This window comes from Phocoena sinus, chromosome 6 (assembly GCF_008692025.1).
Source record: "Phocoena sinus isolate mPhoSin1 chromosome 6, mPhoSin1.pri, whole genome shotgun sequence".
NCBI classification, from domain to species: Eukaryota; Metazoa; Chordata; class Mammalia; order Artiodactyla; family Phocoenidae; genus Phocoena; species Phocoena sinus.
This window is the reverse complement of record NC_045768.1, coordinates 82,450,119-82,469,093: the sequence shown is the minus strand read 5'-3', so window position 1 is coordinate 82,469,093 and position 18,975 is coordinate 82,450,119. Positions and strand designations below refer to the sequence as shown.

Here is an 18,975-nt window from a genome sequence, read left to right as displayed (position 1 = left end):
AAAATAAATAGAAGATGACTGCATTTAGGATATGGGCAAATTCATAGCTAGTGCAGCCCCTGGGACCTGTCTTTTGGATCTAAGCTTTTCTGAAGGGAAAAGATCCCTTGACAGAATGATGAACTGTTTTGTCATCCCACATTCCGCTTGCTAAATGACCGACCGCGGAGCCGGCTTCCCTCTCCTTGTAGCCTCTTCTCAGCCCATCTCTCTGCATTTTCTGGTTCTTGGGCCAGGGCCACGTGCAAATAGTCCACCTTCTGGGGGTTTGGCTTCCGTGAACAGCCTTGGCCAATGCCACTGAGCAGGGTCCCGAGAGGGCCAACTCGGTGGATGGAGAAGAGCCCATGTGTGCTTAGCTCTTAATGAGCCTCTGATCTGGCGACCGAAAAAAGTCATTGTGTCTAGTCACCTCTCAGAATAATCTGCGTGGGTCCGAATGCAGCAGAGAAGCAAAGGCAGTTGACTCTGATCATGTGCAGTCATGTGCTGGGTTCTAGGGTATTGTGCTCTCTCATTATCCACGAGGGTCTGGTAAAGCTCCACCATAGTGACACAAGGTGATGTTGGAAGGGAGCCATTCTCTGTTAGTAATTTGTGCACAGCTGTTGGTGGAGGTTTGTGCTTGGGGGCGGGGCAGGGTATGCGTGGGAAAGGAGATGATGGACATTGTAAGTAGTGGTTGGTGTTTTGCAATCTGGCCTGCTTTTTTTTCTTTTTAAAATTAAGGTAAAATTCACGTAACATAAATCTTTTTCACCGTTTCAAAGTGTACAATTCTGGAGCATTAAGTACATTCACAATGTAAGGCAACCATCACCATTATCTAGTTCCAGAACATTTCTTATCACCCCCAAAAGAAAGCCTGTACGCATTAGCAGTCACTACCCACTCTCCCATCCCCCAGACCCTGGAAACCACTCATCTACTTTCTATCTCTATGGATTTACCCGTTTTGGACATTTCATATAAATGGAATCAAATGGTATGTGGCTTCGGCCTGCTTTTGGCTTGAAAAATTTATTCATTTATTTGTTAAGTACTTCCTCAGTTCCTGCTGTCTGCAAGGGCTATATGAGCCACCTAAATAAATAAATAAATAAATAAATAAATAAAGATATTTGTCCTACCCTCTGGGTGCTAATACTGTAATTAGGAAGATCAAATCAGATACTAATGCCAGGCATTATTTCATCAGGGGCCAATATAGCTCACTTTTGTCACTTGTTTTCTTTAAGACCTTGACCAGAGGATAAAAATTGAATATGTGTCACAATATAAATTAAGGATGGGTCTTTTGTTGGTGATGTTGAGAAAAGTCCCATTTGAAAGTAAAAGGGTACAAAGTTTTAGTGAAATCTCTCTCAATTAAATTTGCTAGCACTTCCCTGCATTTGTCTGAATAACTAAGGTATGAATTGTGCGACATTGCAAACATTTTTATGTCCACAAAGGAAATTAAGACAATACAGGTAGAAATGGGTTTTTCTGAGTCAACACAGTCCTTAGAATTCAAAAGGGATCTACAAACTGTGGAATGACTCAGGTACTTATGATTTAAACCCTATCTTGAAAGAATTTAGTTTTTATTGTTTGATGTTATTTTATCCTAAGATTAATCTAAAATTTAAGAATTTAATAAATGAGAAGCTAAGATCACATTCATGACCAGGCTAAGGGGTAAAGAAACATTGAGAAAAAAGCGGTTTTAAAAGAGCAAAACAACAAAAATACTCACCGAAAAGGATATTTTTTTAATCCTTCTTTTATCTCTCCATGTACACAGTCACCTTACAATCCTTTAGATTTCTGAGGCATTTGTAAATGCTATATACAATTGAATGTAATAAAAGCATGTTGGTTTTAAATTTTTTAGTAAGAACCACCTTTAAATTCATGTTAGATAGAGAAGCATATCACTAATGGGGGCATAATAATGTATGCCCCAGATCCTCCTGTGTTTTTGTTGCTTAATTCTTTCATGCAGGGAGGGGTGAGACTGAAGGAAAATGCATTATTATTATTATTTTGGTGGCTATTATATTAAAAAATGAGTATCTGAACCTGAAGCCATTTGCAAGGCTCAGTGGATTATGTGGAATCCGTAATAATCCATGATTATCTCTAGAGTTCACTAATGTGAGCAAGGACCCAAACTCAGCTGTTGTGAAAGCGGATTTTCTTTTCTCAGGAAGCTTTTGTCAAACTCAATTTCTGAGTTATGGGATCAGGACCCAAACGTCTCATTCGTTAGTAAATATTTATTTGAAACTATTTTCCACTACTAAACTCACCAAAACGTGGAAAGGAATGCTTTTTGTTCAATGCATACATGCAGCACGTAGAAAAGAAACTTGATGGCATTTAGCCAGGTGGTTTACATTCTTTAAGAAAGGGAAGATTTCATCATCTCAAGTATTTGTGTGACCTTGGTATTGTGAATGATCTAGGGCCGTGGTCCTCAAAGTCACATCCCTGGATTAGCAGCAACAGCATCACTTGGGAACTTGGCCCCTGCCCCAGACCTGGGATGGGGCCCTGCAATCTGTATTTTCACAAGCCCTCCAGGTAATTTTAAAGCATGTCAAATTTTAAGAACCATTACTCTAAGGCAACTGGATTTTCGAAAGTATTACTCTAAGGCCATTGGATTTTCAAAAGTATTAGTTTCTTTAGGCAGATATTAGAGTGTACAATTCAGTGGGTTTAGTATGTTCTTAAAGTTGTGCCACCATCACCGTGATCTCCTTCCAGAACATTTTTATCACAGCAGTAGGAAACCTAGTATTCTAGCAGTCTTTCCCCATTCCCCACTCCCCCCAGCCCCTGGCAGCTACTAAGCTATGTTTTTGTCTCTGTAGGTTTGTCTATTCTGAAATTTTATACAAATGGAATCATAAAATATGTGGCCTTTTATATCTGACTTTTCACTTAGCTTAATCTTTTCAAGGTTCTTCCATGTTGTAGCATGCATCAGTAGGTACTTCCTTCCTTTTATGGCTGAATAATATTCCATTGTATGGATATACCACTTTCTTTTATCCTTTCATCAGTTGATGGGCATTTGGTTTAGCTATTATGAAGAATGCTGCTACGAGCATTCATATACACATTTTTGTGAGGACCTAGATTCTGATTTAATTGGGTCTAGGGTAGGGTCCACGTTGGTATTGTTTAAAAGCTCCCCCAGCTGATTCTAACATGCAGTCAGGCTGAGAACCTCTGGTTTAGAACCTTATTACTCAAGTGTGGTCCATGGGCCTGCAGCTCAGCTTTACTGGGGAGCTTATTAGAAATATGGACTCTTGGGCCCCACCCAGACCTACTGAACCAGAATCCACATTCTAACAGCATCTCTGGGTAATTCACGAGCTCACTAAAGTGTGAGAGGCACCAGTTTAGGGAGATACTCTGGGTCCTTGATGGCCAGTGTAATACTGTTCCCTTGACAAAATGTACACTAACTCCAGATAAGGAATTTATTAGGTACTACCCTTATGTCCTGCACACAATTCCATACAAAGTTGGGGACAGAGAGTGTCATTTGAACCTCCATCGTGTGCCCAGTGCCCAGCACTGTCATAGCATAAAGCGGGTGTGAGATAAAGATTCATCAAGTGGAAGCACCAGGGAGCCGCTGAACCCTTCAGTGCATCTGTGTGTCCGGGGATGGCGAGCTCCAGCGCTTGGGGAGGCGGGGTGGTGGGGGCTGCTGCCAGCACCTGAGTGATCTGAGTGCCTCAGTTACACTCTCTGAGCGGGGTTGTGCATGAGGCTGCTCACAGGCTGAGTAAAGATCAGATTATTTGAGCCCTGGAGGTAGTGACTGGGACCGATTGGGTGGTGCTCCCCACCTGGCCTCAAGAACCTGGAAAGAGGAAAGAAAGGTTGGTCTCTACGACTTAAACTCCAAAATAAACAGAAAGAATCTTCACACACCTATAAAGTTAGTCAGAAACAATAGACCCCAGGCCTGAGCCTTCAATGAAAGAATCAATCCGGCAGAGACGTAGGAGGAGATCTGAAGAGGGCGTGATCAGCGTAGAGGAACAGAAGGGACAGTGACAAGATGAGCCTGAGCCAGGGGTGGTGAACTGACACGCCCCCCGCCCTACACCGCCCCCACCCACCCCGCCATCCCCAGCTGAATCAGGCCCGTGCATGTTTTTCGTTTGGCACTCCAGTGTTTTCAAAAATAGAGTTTGCTGCAACATTTAAAATTCAAAGGATTTCACTTCTAAACCTGTCGCCGTGATGCTGGAGCTGCACAGCGGCTGACCCCTTCGTGGGAGCCAGCGCCCTGTGTTCTGCTTCCCGACCCCCTCACCCCAGCCTGTTTCATTCAATAGCAGGTTTGTCTGGCCCTGAGGCCATCTGTTTGCCATCCCTGGAGAAGCGGAGAGGACACTAAACAGATGACTGTTCGTGCTGTGAATAAGTTGGCTTTCTGGCCTCGTAACCAAGTCTTTTTGAGATTGATTAACATGAGTCTGTCTGTGCCCCGGACTAGTCTCTGTAGACTGAGTCCGATTCCTGAGTCCTCATTCCAGAAAGAGCTCGGGCAGCCTGTAGCTGAGGTGCTGGTGGTGGTAACAGTGGCTGTGATTGTCCTTGTGTGGGACTTTCTGCCAGGGACGGTGGCTGCTGGGCCCTGTGGCTCTCCTCCATCCTTCCTGTATCTCTTTGGAAAGGGCCAGCCACACAGCTCTGGAAGCTGCCGCAGATACTTCAGGTTTTCTGAACTCTGGGGGCTCCTCCCAGTTTTCCTCTGCTTGCCCTCTGAGGGGCTTGGGTAGGGCTCTGGTGACCCAGGTGCATGCATCATTAGCAATCCTTCCACTTCTTCCAGGCCTCGGCCAAAACTTAGGGTGACTCTTTCTCCTTTTGCATTGCAGGTATCTTTTGTACCTGCAAATTAAAAGAGATATTTTCCACGGGCGACTGCTCTGCTCCTTTTCAGATGCTGCCTACCTGGGTGCCTGTATCGTCCAAGGTAAGTGTGGCCACGGCTGCCCATCCCCACCATTGTACTGGACAGTAGAGCTTTGGCTGTTCAGAGACTCCCTCCTCCCCAGCCTGTGCCCATCCAGCCCGTGTCATGGTTTGAGGCCAGGCAGGGCTGGGTACTTAGCAATGGACCCCCGCCTCCCCTTCCCTCCCAAGCCTCTGGGGTCCTGGTGGAAGGCTAGGCTGCGGTGGTCACAGGGGCCTCTGCAAGAATGGAGGTCCTCAAGGCCCCGAGGTAGAGCTCAGACTCTGTTTCAAAGGGGCTGGAATGCTTGACTTTATAAGAAGCTCTGAAGCGATATGGGGTGTTCTGTGCTCTGAGCTCCGACCACCAGGTGTGGGGCGTGATGGGTATATTGAGCGGGGAATCTATGTCCAGGAAGGTAGGTGTCAAAGGGGTGTCCTTTCAAACCTTTGAAGTGAAATATCAAAGCATTTATACATATGGATTCACATGAGTGGTATGTGTATATGTGTGCACTGTATCTAATGCTTCAGCTTTTCTCGTCATGCAGTATGGTGAGGAGAGCAGCAGACTCACAGCCTGTCATTCTGCAGTTTGAACCTGAATTCCCATTTCCTGGTTATTTCACCAGAGACAAATGATTTAAACTCTTTAAGCTTCGGTGTCTTCATATATTGAATGAGGTGGTCATACTTGTGTGACAATTTCATGAGACTTATTCTCAGGGTTGAACAAGCCCCAGAGGGTGGGGCATTGGGAAGCAGCAAGCATATAGGACCCAGGGTAAGCTTCTGGATGTTTCGACCTGTAAGAAAAAAGTGTTTGAAAGAAGGCTGTCTCCAGAGCCCAAGGCAGAGCATCGTCATGGGGACGGGCCCAGGACCCAAGTGAAGAACGACTCAGATGTTCCGTTCCCCTGGGTCAGCTGGGAGGCAGCTGGCAGCAGGGCCTGCTTGGAGGGACTCAGGTGTTCCAGCCATTTGTAGCATGGATGCTGATGACATGTTTATGCGAGAAGGGGAGGGTGGAGAGGGGAACTAGGAGAAGAGAGGAAGGATGGAGGGGAGAAGGAAGGAAGCAGGTGAGGACAACAGGAGAGAGAGAGAGGTTACCAAGTGAGCATGTCACCCTTACAAAGGATCTGAAATAATGAAGAAGCTTATGATGGGGTCATAAGCGGATCATGACAATCGTCTGTCTGATCACAATTCCAACCTTCATTCACAGCTGAAGAGAGACACCCATCATTCTCCTGGGGGTTTCACTGTCACTCACCACTGTCCCCATGGGATGCTCTGTGCTGTGAAATAGTTCCTAGGACCCTGTTTCCAGGTGTGTGTGCTCTCTGAGAATTCTGAAGTCTATCTGTGTTGCTTTTCCCCATCCTCTGGGAGCGACCTAGTGCCACTCAGCAGATTTTAGCAGTGGTGTTAAAAACCCTTGGAGATACTCAAGTTTAAAGTTAGAATGACAGTGATAGCCTGATGGGAAATAGGCCTTCCATCTGTCCCAAGGTGGAGTGTGTGCTTCTGAAAGCTGCCTCTCTTATATAGAGCTAAGGAATGTTCAAACCCCAAATTCTTCTTCCCTGTGAAGACTGCACGTTCCTAGTTAGGGTGCACTGTCTCCCACGAGGGAAAAGCAAATCGATACTAATCCAAGCAACAGACTGGCATTTGAGGATTTCAGGACACATTTAGGCATTAGTGAATCATGGTCAGTTGTCCAAGGACAAGCTCAATATGGATCTGTAATGGGAAAACTCTCCATCCTGGCTTATGTTTGAAATAAAGCCACAAAGCCTCCATCCAGATGATCAGGGCCCTATTTTATCCCTCATTGCTATTATCACTGACCATACTCACAGATGCTGTCGAGAGAGTAGAGTTGGAAGTGAACTGACAGACCTCAAGAAAACCTTTCAGCTCTAAAACGCAGCAGTGTCCATGGACCATTTGTAGCAAATGCAGTAAAAGCTGGATTCATCAAGTTCTCTGATGCTCGGGGTGGTATTACAGCAGCTCTAGAGATCATTACAAATGCAGATAAACATCTGCTTTGTCAGAACTGCTTATGCTTACAGAGAGCGATGGGGAATGTGGAGTAAATGATTAGAAAGCAGAGGACATGTGACTTTTTACTGGCCTCTTGTTTGCTAACACTCTTTGAAGGAGCATGTTTTAAGCTTCAGAATATTCTGAGTGTATAAAACAGGCAGCCACCCAGAGTTTTGCCACCGTACACACTGAATACAATGAGCGTATTCAATGCACGCTTTGCATTGTCTTCATAATACCAATTGCAAAACAAACACACGAAGCCCTAGGAATCTATTTATGTTCTTTCTCGATACAAATATCTTTCCTGTTCCTTCTACAAAACAGCAATATGGCAGGGTTACTGTTCTTATCTCCTCTGCCTGGTGTGTGCAATCCCTGTGGGTCTGTGGCTCCGTCTTGATATTCAGAACTCCGTTCAGATGTCACTTCCTCTGAGAAGTCTTCCTGGACTACTGAAGTAGCCTCTCTCTGCACATCATTCTTTCTCATGCCCCTGTTCTGTTGTCTTTTAAGCACTTATATTTGAAATTATCTTGTTGAGTTGTTTGGGGGCTTATTATGCATTGCCCCTTATGTAGGATCTAAATTCCATGGAAGTGGAACTCTGGGGGTCTTTTTCACTGTAGTACCCCCATGTCTGGCACACAGTAAGTTCTCCACTGAATATGTTAAGTGAACTAGGGCACTTGCCTAAATTACACCAATGTATGCTTTATTTCTATACTTGGGAAAGAGTGGTTGTTTCACTACCTCATCCATGTATTTGTCATGTGTTTTCTCAACATTTATTGAAGAGCTCCTAGGTGGCAGGCCACTGCAATGTGAAGTCCCTGTAGGGGGAAGGGGACAGACAAGTAAACAGGAAGCTGTGATGATGTGTTAATCTCTAAACAGAGGGACACACAGGGTCCCTGCTCTGAGCCCAGGAGGGCCCCCGCACTCAGCAAGGGTAGTCAGGGAAGGTTCCCAAAGGAGTTGACCCTGGGGCTGTAACGTCCTGTATCTCAAGTTCTTTTGGAGTGAGTCCTCTCCAAACCAGGGGAAATGCCATTGTCATGCTTGCCCTTTGTACTTACCATCACCTGATCACACTCATCCTTTTGCTTCAACTCTTTGGATTTTGCTGACAATTAAATTCTCTTTAATTTTAATTTAATGTCATCTTAATTTAAATTCTCGCAAGCCATCCCATGTACTGTATGTTATTTGTTGTAACTTTACCCTCATCGTCACATGTGGGAGAGAGAACCACAGGCTCCTTATCCAACTCCTCTATGGAAAACAAAATTTGAAGTTAGAAGTCCTTAATCATTTATAAAAGGCTTTTTGCTTCAGGTGAAGTCAGAGTTAAAGACAAGCTTTAAGGAACAAGAAAGCTGGGCATGTGATAGGGGAAACATCGACATTTACCTTGTCAGCAACCCTGTGCAGTTTCCATGGCATTTTTTCTCTAGTTCGCTGGCATTTGCCAGGCTACTTATTTGCTATGTTTAGCAGTCCAAGGCCATTGTACTTCACAAGTTTTCCTGGAAAGAGAAATGCCCACCCAAAACAAGACACGCACAAACAACACCACCCATCAACTGTGCAAGGTGACATTGCATTGGACATGGCCTAATTTAATATCAGTGGTCCATGCCCTGTGGAAAAGCAGGCATCAGGTTATACCGTCCCCTAAATTTTGGGGTCCATAGCCAGCTCACAGGGGCATGTGTATGTGTGTGTGTTTGCGTGTATGTCTAGGTGTGTTACGTGTGTTTCTTTTGAAACTTAGATTGAGTTAATCATCAGTTCGTGGCTCACTTTTCATCACTGGTCCCATCTATTGATTGATTGATTTCCCTTTTTTCATTATTCTCCATTTCTGTTCCTAAAGGCAACAACTGGGTTCATGTATATCTTTGACTTGGAATACATCCTTATAAAATGATTAGTATTGTCTCGTGTGTATATACTCTTAAGTTTCATAAATTAAATGGGGCTATAGAACACATTTAATCCTTCCTTTATATGCTCAGAACACTGAGGAATCTATTCACATTTCTGGGTATACATCTATTTTGTTGCTTTTAATTGCTACAGAGTATCCAGTAGGGTGCATTGCCCATGTGCTATTTACTGCTCCCAGCAATAATGAACACCCGAGTTGCCCCATATCTTTTTTCACACCTAGAGTTTTTTAGAATATACACCCAGAAATGGATTGCTGGGTAATAATATTAGGCTAAATACTCCCAGCTTGCTCTCTAGAAGAGCTACGTGCACCAAGAATCTTCGGACGTGTACCAGTACTTCTATTTCTTCATGTCCCTGCCAACACATAGAATCATCCGGCTTCCTAAACTTTTTGTTAATCTCATAGGTGTAAAGTGACATCTTCTAGTTTGGGTTTGTACAGCTCTCATTACTGATGAGTTTGGGCAGCTCTCCATACATGAGGCCTTTGGGTTTCCCCTTCTATGAATTGGCTGTTGATATTCCTTGACCATTTTCCTATTGGAATTCCTGCCCATGTACTTATAGGTTTGTAGGGGTTCTTTCTTTATTCTAGATATTAGCCTTTGTCAGATTTAGATTTTGCAAATATGTTATTTCAACTTATCTATTATTTTGACTATGTCCTTTAATGAACAGAAATATTTTTATTTTGATATGATCAAATTAATCAGTTTCCCCTCTATGGCTGATGGCATTTTGGGTCTTATTTGGGTCTTCCTCCTGTGGTATATATTTTAAGTTGTTTTCAGAACTCTGTAATTTGAGCTCTATTAAGAAGCTTTAAAGAGCTTTGCTTTCCTCCCAGTTTTATCCTTTTACAGTCATTACATGATTCAACCATGAAGAGACAGTAGATACAAATTACTGAGTTGGATGTGATTTTGCAGATGTGCTTAAGGCATATTGATTTCTATCTACTTCAAAGTCATGTTGGTGATCAAGTTCCTCAGTACCATTTTCCCACCATCTTTAATCTACTTTCCTGGGCCATTTCTGCCTGAGATACTTGCCCCTTCTGGCTCATTCTCCTTAGCAAGCTTGTAGAATCAGGACAAAGTATTCCCACTGCAAGAGCATCACCTTTGCTGCTTCAGGCTCTGCTTGATGCATATCCTAGGTCCATCTTCTCATAGACCCTCTGGGTGCTCAGAGATGTGCAGGCATTTCTTTTTACCCTTAAAGACCCTCTGGACGTACCCTATATTAGAACCTGGCAACAACTTAATTCTGGGATGCTCAGCCATACTTTGATACACACTCTTTAATTTGAAGAGCAATCCATTTATTTTAAAGTACAATCCTCTTGGGTACCTTTATGTTGTGATTTTTCATTGATTGAGCCACACCTGCACAAATCTCAGAGCTAGCAGCTCCAGCCAGGGAATCCCTCGAGTCAGAAAATTAACTGTGAAAGGAAACTTGAGGAGCACCCAGTGGTTTCCAGCTAGAGGTGGTAACACCTCCTATTGTGGGGAGCATTTCGAAACATTGGAAGGCATTTTTGGTGGTCATAATATCTGGATGTGCCACCAGCATTTAGTACCTGAAGGGTAGCGGTGCTAAATGTCTTACCATGCCTTGGAAGGTCTGAAACAATAAAGAATTGTTTATTTGCCCAGATGCCAATAGCGCCTCTTTGAGAAACAATGATTTAAACTCCTTTATTGTGTAGATGAAGAAAATGAGACCCAGAGAGTTTGGCAAGTGCCAAGCACACACAGCTAAATCTGAACTAGAATATGACCTTCTAGACACTCAGGCTGTGGTCTTTCCATGGATACAAACACATTTCGTTGGGTGAGCTTGTTCCATGGTCTTCTTTTGGGTGGTGGGAGCCATTCCGTGTACACCCTGCTCTTGTTTTTTTTTTAAACATCTTTATTGGAGTATAATTGCTTTACAATGTTGTGTTAGTTTCTGCTGTATAACAAAGTGAATCAGCTATACGTATACATATATCCCCATATCCCCTCCCTCTTGCGTCTCCCTCCCACCCTCCCTATCCCACCCCTCTAGGTGGTCACAAAGCACCGAGCTGTGCTATGCAGCTGCTTCCCACTAGCTATCTGTTTTACATTTGGTAGTGTATATATGTCAGTGATACTCTCTCACTTCGTCCCAGCTTACCCTTCCCCCTCCCCGTGTCCTCAAGTCCATTCTCTACATCTGCGTCTTTATTCTTGTCCTGCCTCTAGACTCTTCAGAACCCTTTTTTTTTTTAACTTCCATATATACGTGTTAGCATACAGTATTTGTTTTTCTCCTTCTGACTTACACTCTGTATGACAGACTCGAGGTCCATCCACCTCACTAAAAATAACTCAATTTTGTTTCTTTTTATAGCTCAGTAATATTCCATTGTATATATGTGCCACATCTTCTTTATCCATTCATCTGTCGATGGACACTTAGGTTGCTTCCATGTCCTGGCTATTGTAAATAGAGCTGCAATGAACATTTTGGTACATGACTCTTTTTGAATTACGGTTTTCTCAGGGTTTATGCCCAGTAGTGGGATTGCTGGGTCATATGGTAGTTCTATTTTTAGTTTTTTAAGGAACCTCCATACTGTTCTCCATAGTGGCTGTATCAATTTACATTCCCAACAACAGTGCAAGAGGGTTCCCTTTCTCCACACCCTCTCCAGCATTTACTGTTTGTAGATTTTTTGATGATCGCCATTCTGACCTGTGTGAGGTGACACCTCATTGTAGTTTTGATTTACATTTCACTAATGATTAGTGATATTGAGCATCCTTTCATGTGTTTGTTGGCAATCTGTATATCTTCTTTGGAGAGATGTCTAATTAAGTCTTTTGCCCATTTTTGGATTGGTTTGTTTGCTTTTTTGATATTGAGTTTCATGAGCTGCTTGTATATTTTGGAGATTAATCCTTTGTCAGTTGCTTTGTTTGCAAATATTTTCTCCCATTTTGAGGGTTGTCTTTTTGTCTTGTTTACGGTTTCCTTTGCTGTGCAAAAGCTTTTAAGTTTCATTAGGTCCCATTTGTTTATTTTTGTTTTTATTTCCATTTCTGTAGGAGGTGGGTCAAGAAGGATCTTGCTGTGATTTATGTCAAAGATTCTTCTGCCTATGTTTTCCTCTAAGAGTTTTTTTTAAATTTAATTTTATTTATTGTTTTATACAGCAGGTTCTTATTAGTCATCAATTTTATACACATCAGTGTATACCTCTAAGATTTTATAGTGTCTGGCCTTACATTTAGCTCTTTAATCCATTTTGAGCTTATTTTTGTGTATGCTGTTAGGAAGTGTTCTAATTTCATTCTTTTACATGAAGCTGTCCAGTTTTCCCAGCACCACTTATTGAAGAGGCTGTTTTTTCTCCATTGTATATTCTTGTCTCCTTTGTCAAAGATAAGGTGACTGTATGTGCTTAGGTTTATCTCTGGGCTTTCTGTCCTGTTCCATTGATCTATATTTCTGTTTTTGTACCAGTACCATACTTTCTTGATTACTGTAACTTTGTAGTATAGCTTGTATTCAGGGAGTCTGATTCCTCCAGCTCCATTTTTTCCCCTCAAGATTGCTTTGGCTATTTGGGATCTTTTGTATTTCCATACAAATTGTGAGAAAGTTTTTTCTAGTTCTGTGAAAAATGCCAGTGGTAGTTTGATAGGGATTGCTCTGAATCTGCAGATTGCTTTGGGTAGTAGAGTCATTTTCACAATGTTGATTCTTCCAATCCAAGAACATGGTCTATCTCTCCATCTGTTTGTATCATCTTTAATTTCTTTCATCACTGTCTTATAGTTTTCTGCATACAGCTCTTTTGTCTCCTTAGGTAGGTTTATTCCTAGATATTTTATTCTTTTTGTTGCACTGGTAAATGGGAGTGTTTCCTTAATTTCTCTTTCATATTTTTCATCATTAATGTATAGGAATGCAAGAGATTTCTGTGCATTAATTTTGTATCCTGCTACTTTACCAAATTCATTGATTAGCTCTAGTAGTTTTCTGGTAGCATCTTTAGGATTCCCTATGTATAGTATCATGTCATCTGCAAACAGTGACGGTTTTATGTCTTCTTTTCTGATTTGGATTCCTTTTATTTGTTTTCTTCTCTGATTGCTGTGACTAAAACTTCCAAAACAATGTTGAATAATAGTGGTGAGAGTGAGCAACCTTGTCTTGTTCCTGATCTTAGTGGAAATGCTTTCACCATTGAGAATGATGTTTGCTGTGGGTTTATCACATATTGCCTTTATTATGTTGAGGTAACTTCCCTCTGTGCCTACTTTCTGGAGAGTTTTTATCATAAATGGGTGTTGAATTCTGTCGATAGCTTTTCCTGCATGTATTGAGATGATCATATGGTTTTTATCCTTCAACTTGTTAACATGGTGTATCACATTGATTGATTTGTGTATATTGAAGAATCCTTGCATTCATGGGATAAACCCCACTTGATCATGGTGTATGATCCTTTTAATGTGCTGTTGGATTCTGTTTGCCAGTATTTTGTTGAGGATTTTTGCATCTGTGTTCATCAGTGATATTGGCCTGGAGTTTTCTTTCTTTGTGACATCTTTGTCTGGTTTTGGTGTCAGGGTGATGGTGGCCTCGTAGAATGAGTTTGGGAGTGTTCCTCCCTCTGCTATATTTTGGAAGAGTTTGAGAAGGATAGGTGTTAGCTCTTCTCTAAATGTTTGATAGAATTCGCCTGTGAAGCTATCTGGTCCTGGGCTTTTGTCTGTTGGAAGATTTTTAATCACAGTTTCAATTTCAGTGCTTGTGATTGGTCTGTTTATATTTTATATTTCTTTCTGGTTCAGTCTCAGAAGGTTGTGCTTTTCAAAGGATTTGTCCATTTCTTCCAGGTTGTTCATTTTATTGGCATAGAGTTGCTTGTAGTAATCTCTCATGATCCTTTGTAGTTCTGCAGTGTCGGTTGTCACTTCTCCTTTTTCATTTCTAATTCTGTTGATATGAGTCTTCTCCCTTTTTTTCTTGATGGTTTATCAATTTTGTTTATCTTCTCAAAGAACCAGCTGTTAGTTTTATTGATCTTTGCTATTGTTTCCTTCATTTCTTTTTCATTTATTTCTGATCTGATATTTATGATTTCTTTCCTTCTGCTCACTTTGGGGTTTTTTTGGTTCTTCTTTCTGTAATTGCTTTATGTGTAAGGTTAGGTTGTTTATTTGAGGTGTTTCTTGAGGTAGGATTGTATTGCTGTGAACTTCCCTCTTAGAACTGCTTTTGCTGCATCCCATAGGTTTTGGGCCGTCATGTTTTCATTGTCATTTGTTTCTAGGTATTTTTTCATTTCCTCTTTGACTTCTTCAGTGATTTCTTGGTTATTTAGTAGTGTATTGCTTACCCTCCATGTGTTTGTATATTTTACAGTTTTTTTTCCTGTAATTGATATCTAGTCTCATAGTGTTGTGGTCGGAAAAGATACTTGATATGATTTCAATTTTCTTAAATTTACCAAGGCTTGATTTGTGACCCAAGGTATGATCTATCCTGGAGAATATGCCATGAACACTTGAGAAGAAAGTGTATTCTGTTGTTTTTGGATGGAATGTCCTATAAATATCAAGTAAGTCCATCTTGTTTAATGTATCGTTTAAAGCCTGTGTTTCCTTATTTATTTTCGTTTTGGATGATCTGTTCATTGGTAAAAGTGGGGTGTTAAAGTCCCCTACTATGATTGTGTTATTGTCCATTTCTCCTTTTATGGCTGTTAGCATTTGCTTTATCTATTGAGTGCATAAATATTTACAATTGTTATATCTTCTTCTTGGATTGATCCCTTGACCATTATGTAGTGTCCTTCTTTGTCTCTTGTAATAGTCTTTATTTTAAAGTCTATTTTGTCTAATATGAGAATTGCTACTCAAGCTTTCTTTTGATTTCCGTTTGCATCAAATATCTTTTTCCATCCCCTCACTTTCAGTCTTTATGTGTCCCTAGGTCTGAAGTGGGTCTCTTGTAGACAGCATATATATGGGTCTTGTTTTTGTATCCATTCAGACAGACATAGGTCTTTGGTTGGAACATTTAATCCATTTATATTTAAGGTAATTATCAATATGTATGTTCCTATTACCATTTTCTTAATTGTTTTTGGTTTATTATTGTAGGTCTTTCCTTCTCTTCTTCTAGAGAAGTCCCTTTAGCATTTGTTGTAAAGCTGGTTTGGTGGTGCTGAATTCTCTTAGCTTTTTCTTGTCTTTAAAGGTTTTAATTTCTCCATCGAATCTGAATGAGATCCTTGCTTGGTAGAGTAATCTTGGTTGTAGGTTTTTCCCTTTCATCACTTTCAATATGTCCTGCCACTCCCTTATGGCTTGCAGAGTTTCTGCTGAAAGATCAGCTGTTAACCTTATGGGGATTCCCTTGTATGTTATTTGTTGTTTTTCCCTTTTAATATTTTTATATTAAAAATATAATATAATTTATATTATATGAATTATATAATATTTAATTTTATAATATAAATAGTATAAAAGCTGCTTTTAATATTTTTTCTTTGTATTTAATTTTTGATAGTTTGATTAATATGTGTCTTGGCATGTTTCTCCTAAGATTTATCCTGTGTGGAACTCTCTGTGCTTCCTGGAGTTGATTGACTATTTCCTTTCCCATATTAGGGAAGGTTTCAACTATAATCTCTTCAAATACTTTCTCAGTCCCTTTGTTTTTCTCTTCTTCTTCTGGGACCCCTATAATTCGAATTTTCGTGCATTTAATGTTGTCCCAGGGGTCTCTGAGACTGTCCTCAATTCTTTTCATTCTTTTCTCTTTATTCTGCTCTGTGGTAGTTATTTCCACTATTCTATTTTCCAGATCACTTATCCATTCTTCTGCCTCAGTTATTCTGCTATTGATTCCTTCTAGACAATTTTTAATTTCATTTATTGTGCTGTTCATCATTGTTTATTTGCTCTTTAGTTCTTCTAGATCCTCGTTAAACATTTCTTGTATTTATTCTATTTCCAAGATTTTGGATCATCTTTACTATCATTACTCTGAATTCTTTTTCAAGTAGACTGCCTATTTCCTCTTCATTTGTTTGGTCTGGTGGGTTTTTACTTTGCTCCTTCATCTGCTGTGTATTTCTCTGTCTTCTCTTGCTTAACTTACTGTGCTTGGGGTCTCCTTTTCACAGGCTGCAGGTTCGTAGTTCCCGTTGTTTTTGGTGTGTGCCCCCAGTGGGTAAGGTTGGTTCAGTGGGTTGTGTAAGGCTTCCTGGTGGAGGAGACTAGTGCCTGTGTTCTGGTGGGTGAGGCTGGATCTTGTCTCTCTGGTGGGCAGGACCACTTCCGGTGGTATGTTTTGGGGTGTCTGTGAACTTAGTATTATTTTAGGCAGCCTCTCTGCTAATGGGTGGGGTTGTGTTCCTGTCTTGCTAGTTGTTTGGCATGGGGTGTCCAGCACTGGAGCTTGCTGGTCGTGAGTCGAGCTGGGACTTAGCGTTGAGATGGAGGTCTCTAGGAGAGTTCTTGCCGATTGATGTTTCGTGTGGCTGGGAGGTCTCTGGTGGACCAATGTCCTGAACTCGGCTCTCCCACCTCAGAGGCTCAGGCCTGACACCCGGCCACAGCACAAAGACCCTGTTAGCCACACAGCCAAAGCAACCGAAACGTTTATCTTTCTGGTTTGACGGAAGTTGCCATATTGCTTCTAGTGTTGGAAGGTCTCCGGAAGAGGCAGGGGTGGGCTGTGGTTCAGTGCGGGGACAAGGACACTGCTCTTGTTGTTTTTAACCTTTCTTTTTCTCTTTATTTTTTCTGTTTACAGCTGAGCTCGGTGACTATGATCCTGACGAGCATCCTGAGAATTACATCAGTGAGTTCGAGATTTTCCCCAAGCAGTCACAGAAGCTGGAAAGAAAAATAGTGGAAATTCATAAAAATGAACTCAGGTAATAGGGGTACACATTTGTAGAAATGATAGAGGTGAGAAAGTGTTCTTATTGCCGGGAATGTGCAAATCGTGTTGTGAAGAATATTTGTGATGTATGGGTAGACTCTTTCAGGTGGCAGGTCAGTATTTCTGGGCACTGTCAAGGTCCTCCATCAGTGACAATCTCAATAATGTGGGGTCCCCTGTGTGGCTGTTTATGAACCATCAGCAGTTATTAGAGCCATATAGTTTCTTCTGGGTTTTAACAACCCTGGGTTTCTGAACATGAAATCTAGGATAAATAAGTAATCCTTTCTATTTTGAATTTTGCATTGCCTCTTCCCTTCCTGTGGCCATTGTTGAAAGCTTTGACTCCAAGTAGAGTAGAATCCATTGACAAGGTTTCCTTTGCTGAGCTGCTTTCAAGATGACAGATTCAGCATCTGCTTCTCTTTTCCTTGTCTGTGATGCTCCAGGACGATTGATAACTACAGAGGAGTACGAGTAGCGAAATCACATACAGTATTTATTCACTGTGGACCAGACACTGTTCTCAGTACTTGTGCATATTGACTCATTTAATCTTCGCAACAACTTAGGAGATAGGTGCCATGGTTGTTCCCATTTTACAGATGAGGGAACTGAGGCGCAGAGTGGTTAAGCATTTTACCCAGGATCACACAGCTAGCAAGTGACAGAGGCTGGATTTGAATCTAGGCAGCCTGGCTCTAGAGTCTGTGCCCTGGAGCATTGTGATGCTTCTGTTCTGCATAGGCTACCAGGAAGGAAGTGAAGCATGAATAGGAATCATCACCAGTTTGGAATCCAGGTAACTCAGGTGTCCTAATCTGTAACTAGAATACAGATCCCTGCAAATCACAGAAAATTCATTTGGATAATCATAGCAAGCCTGGGCTGTGCTATGACAAGTATGGATGAAGAACTGTGCATGCTGAGATGCTCCCATCTTCTGCGCTTCTGGTAATTATAAAAAAAAAACCCCAAAACCCCCCATAGTGTCACTGGATTATGAATCCTGGAACAAATGACTGTCCCCTTGAGAGGGAGTGCTGAGATCCCTGCTTTATGCAGGCACTCCCCCTGCTGGTAATTCTGAGAAGAGTGTACATGTGGGCATTAAAGGTGACAGCATAGTTCAGCTTTAAAAAGATGACCTTTGGGGCTTCCCTGGTGGCGCAGTGGCTGAGACTCCGCCTGCCGATGCAGGGGACACGGGTTCGTGCCCCGGTCTGGGAAGATCCCACATGCCGCGGAGCGGCTGAGCCCGTGAGCCATGGCCCCTGAGCCTGCACGTCCGGAGCCTGTGCTCCGCAACGGGAGAGGCCACAACAGTGAGAGGCCTGCGTACCGCAAAAAATTAAAAAAGATGACCCTTGTCCTTAAGAGGTAAAGATGATTAGACATCAAAAATTGTACAGATTTCAGAAAGCAACATACCGTCTCTATGGGTAATTTTAGGGTATTGTCTCCTTTGTTGAAAATATGACAGTCTGCCTACTCTTTTTACAATTTGGGAACAAACATGCTAGAGGTAAAAGTAAAGTTCCAGTGCTTCAGTTGACGGCTTGTGGACCAGCAGTGTCTGAGCAGCACAGGGTGAGACCCTCTGGATGAAGCAGTCACATCCACTGTGCAGATTGGTAGGGAAAGGGGACTGAACAGTCTGCTGTGACCAGAATTTGCAGGGTCTCAAATGTTCAGAATATATGATAATAAACATTATATATATATATATATATATATAAATTTATTCATTTATTTAACTTTTGGCTGCATTGGGTCTTTGTTTCTGTGCGCCGGCTTTCTCTACTTGTGGCGAGCGGGGGCTACTCTTTGTTGCGGTGCACGGGCTTCTCATTGCGGTGACTTCTCTTGTTGCGGAGCACAGGCTCTAGGTGCGCAGGCTTCAGTAGTTGTGGCACACGGGCTTCAGTAGTTTCAGCTCATGGGCTCTAGAGCACAGGCTCAGTAGTTGTGGCTCACAGGCTTAGTTGCTCCGTGGCATGTGGGATCTTCCCGGACCAGGGCTTGAACCCGTGTCCCCTGCAT

At 42.0% G+C, this 18,975-nt stretch overlaps 1 protein-coding gene across 1 annotated transcript in view; it reads left to right on the top strand.

Moving 5' to 3' along the window:
• The window catches only part of FRMD3 (FERM domain containing 3), a 307,038-nt gene that overhangs the window by 198,767 nt on the left and 89,296 nt on the right, over window positions 1–18,975 (top strand). Inside the window, exons 5-6 of the mRNA XM_032634061.1 lie at window positions 4,896–4,993; window positions 16,801–16,924. Of these exons, the coding sequence (XP_032489952.1) occupies window positions 4,896–4,993; window positions 16,801–16,924 (222 nt within the window). The remainder of the gene's footprint in view (window positions 1–4,895; window positions 4,994–16,800; window positions 16,925–18,975) is intronic.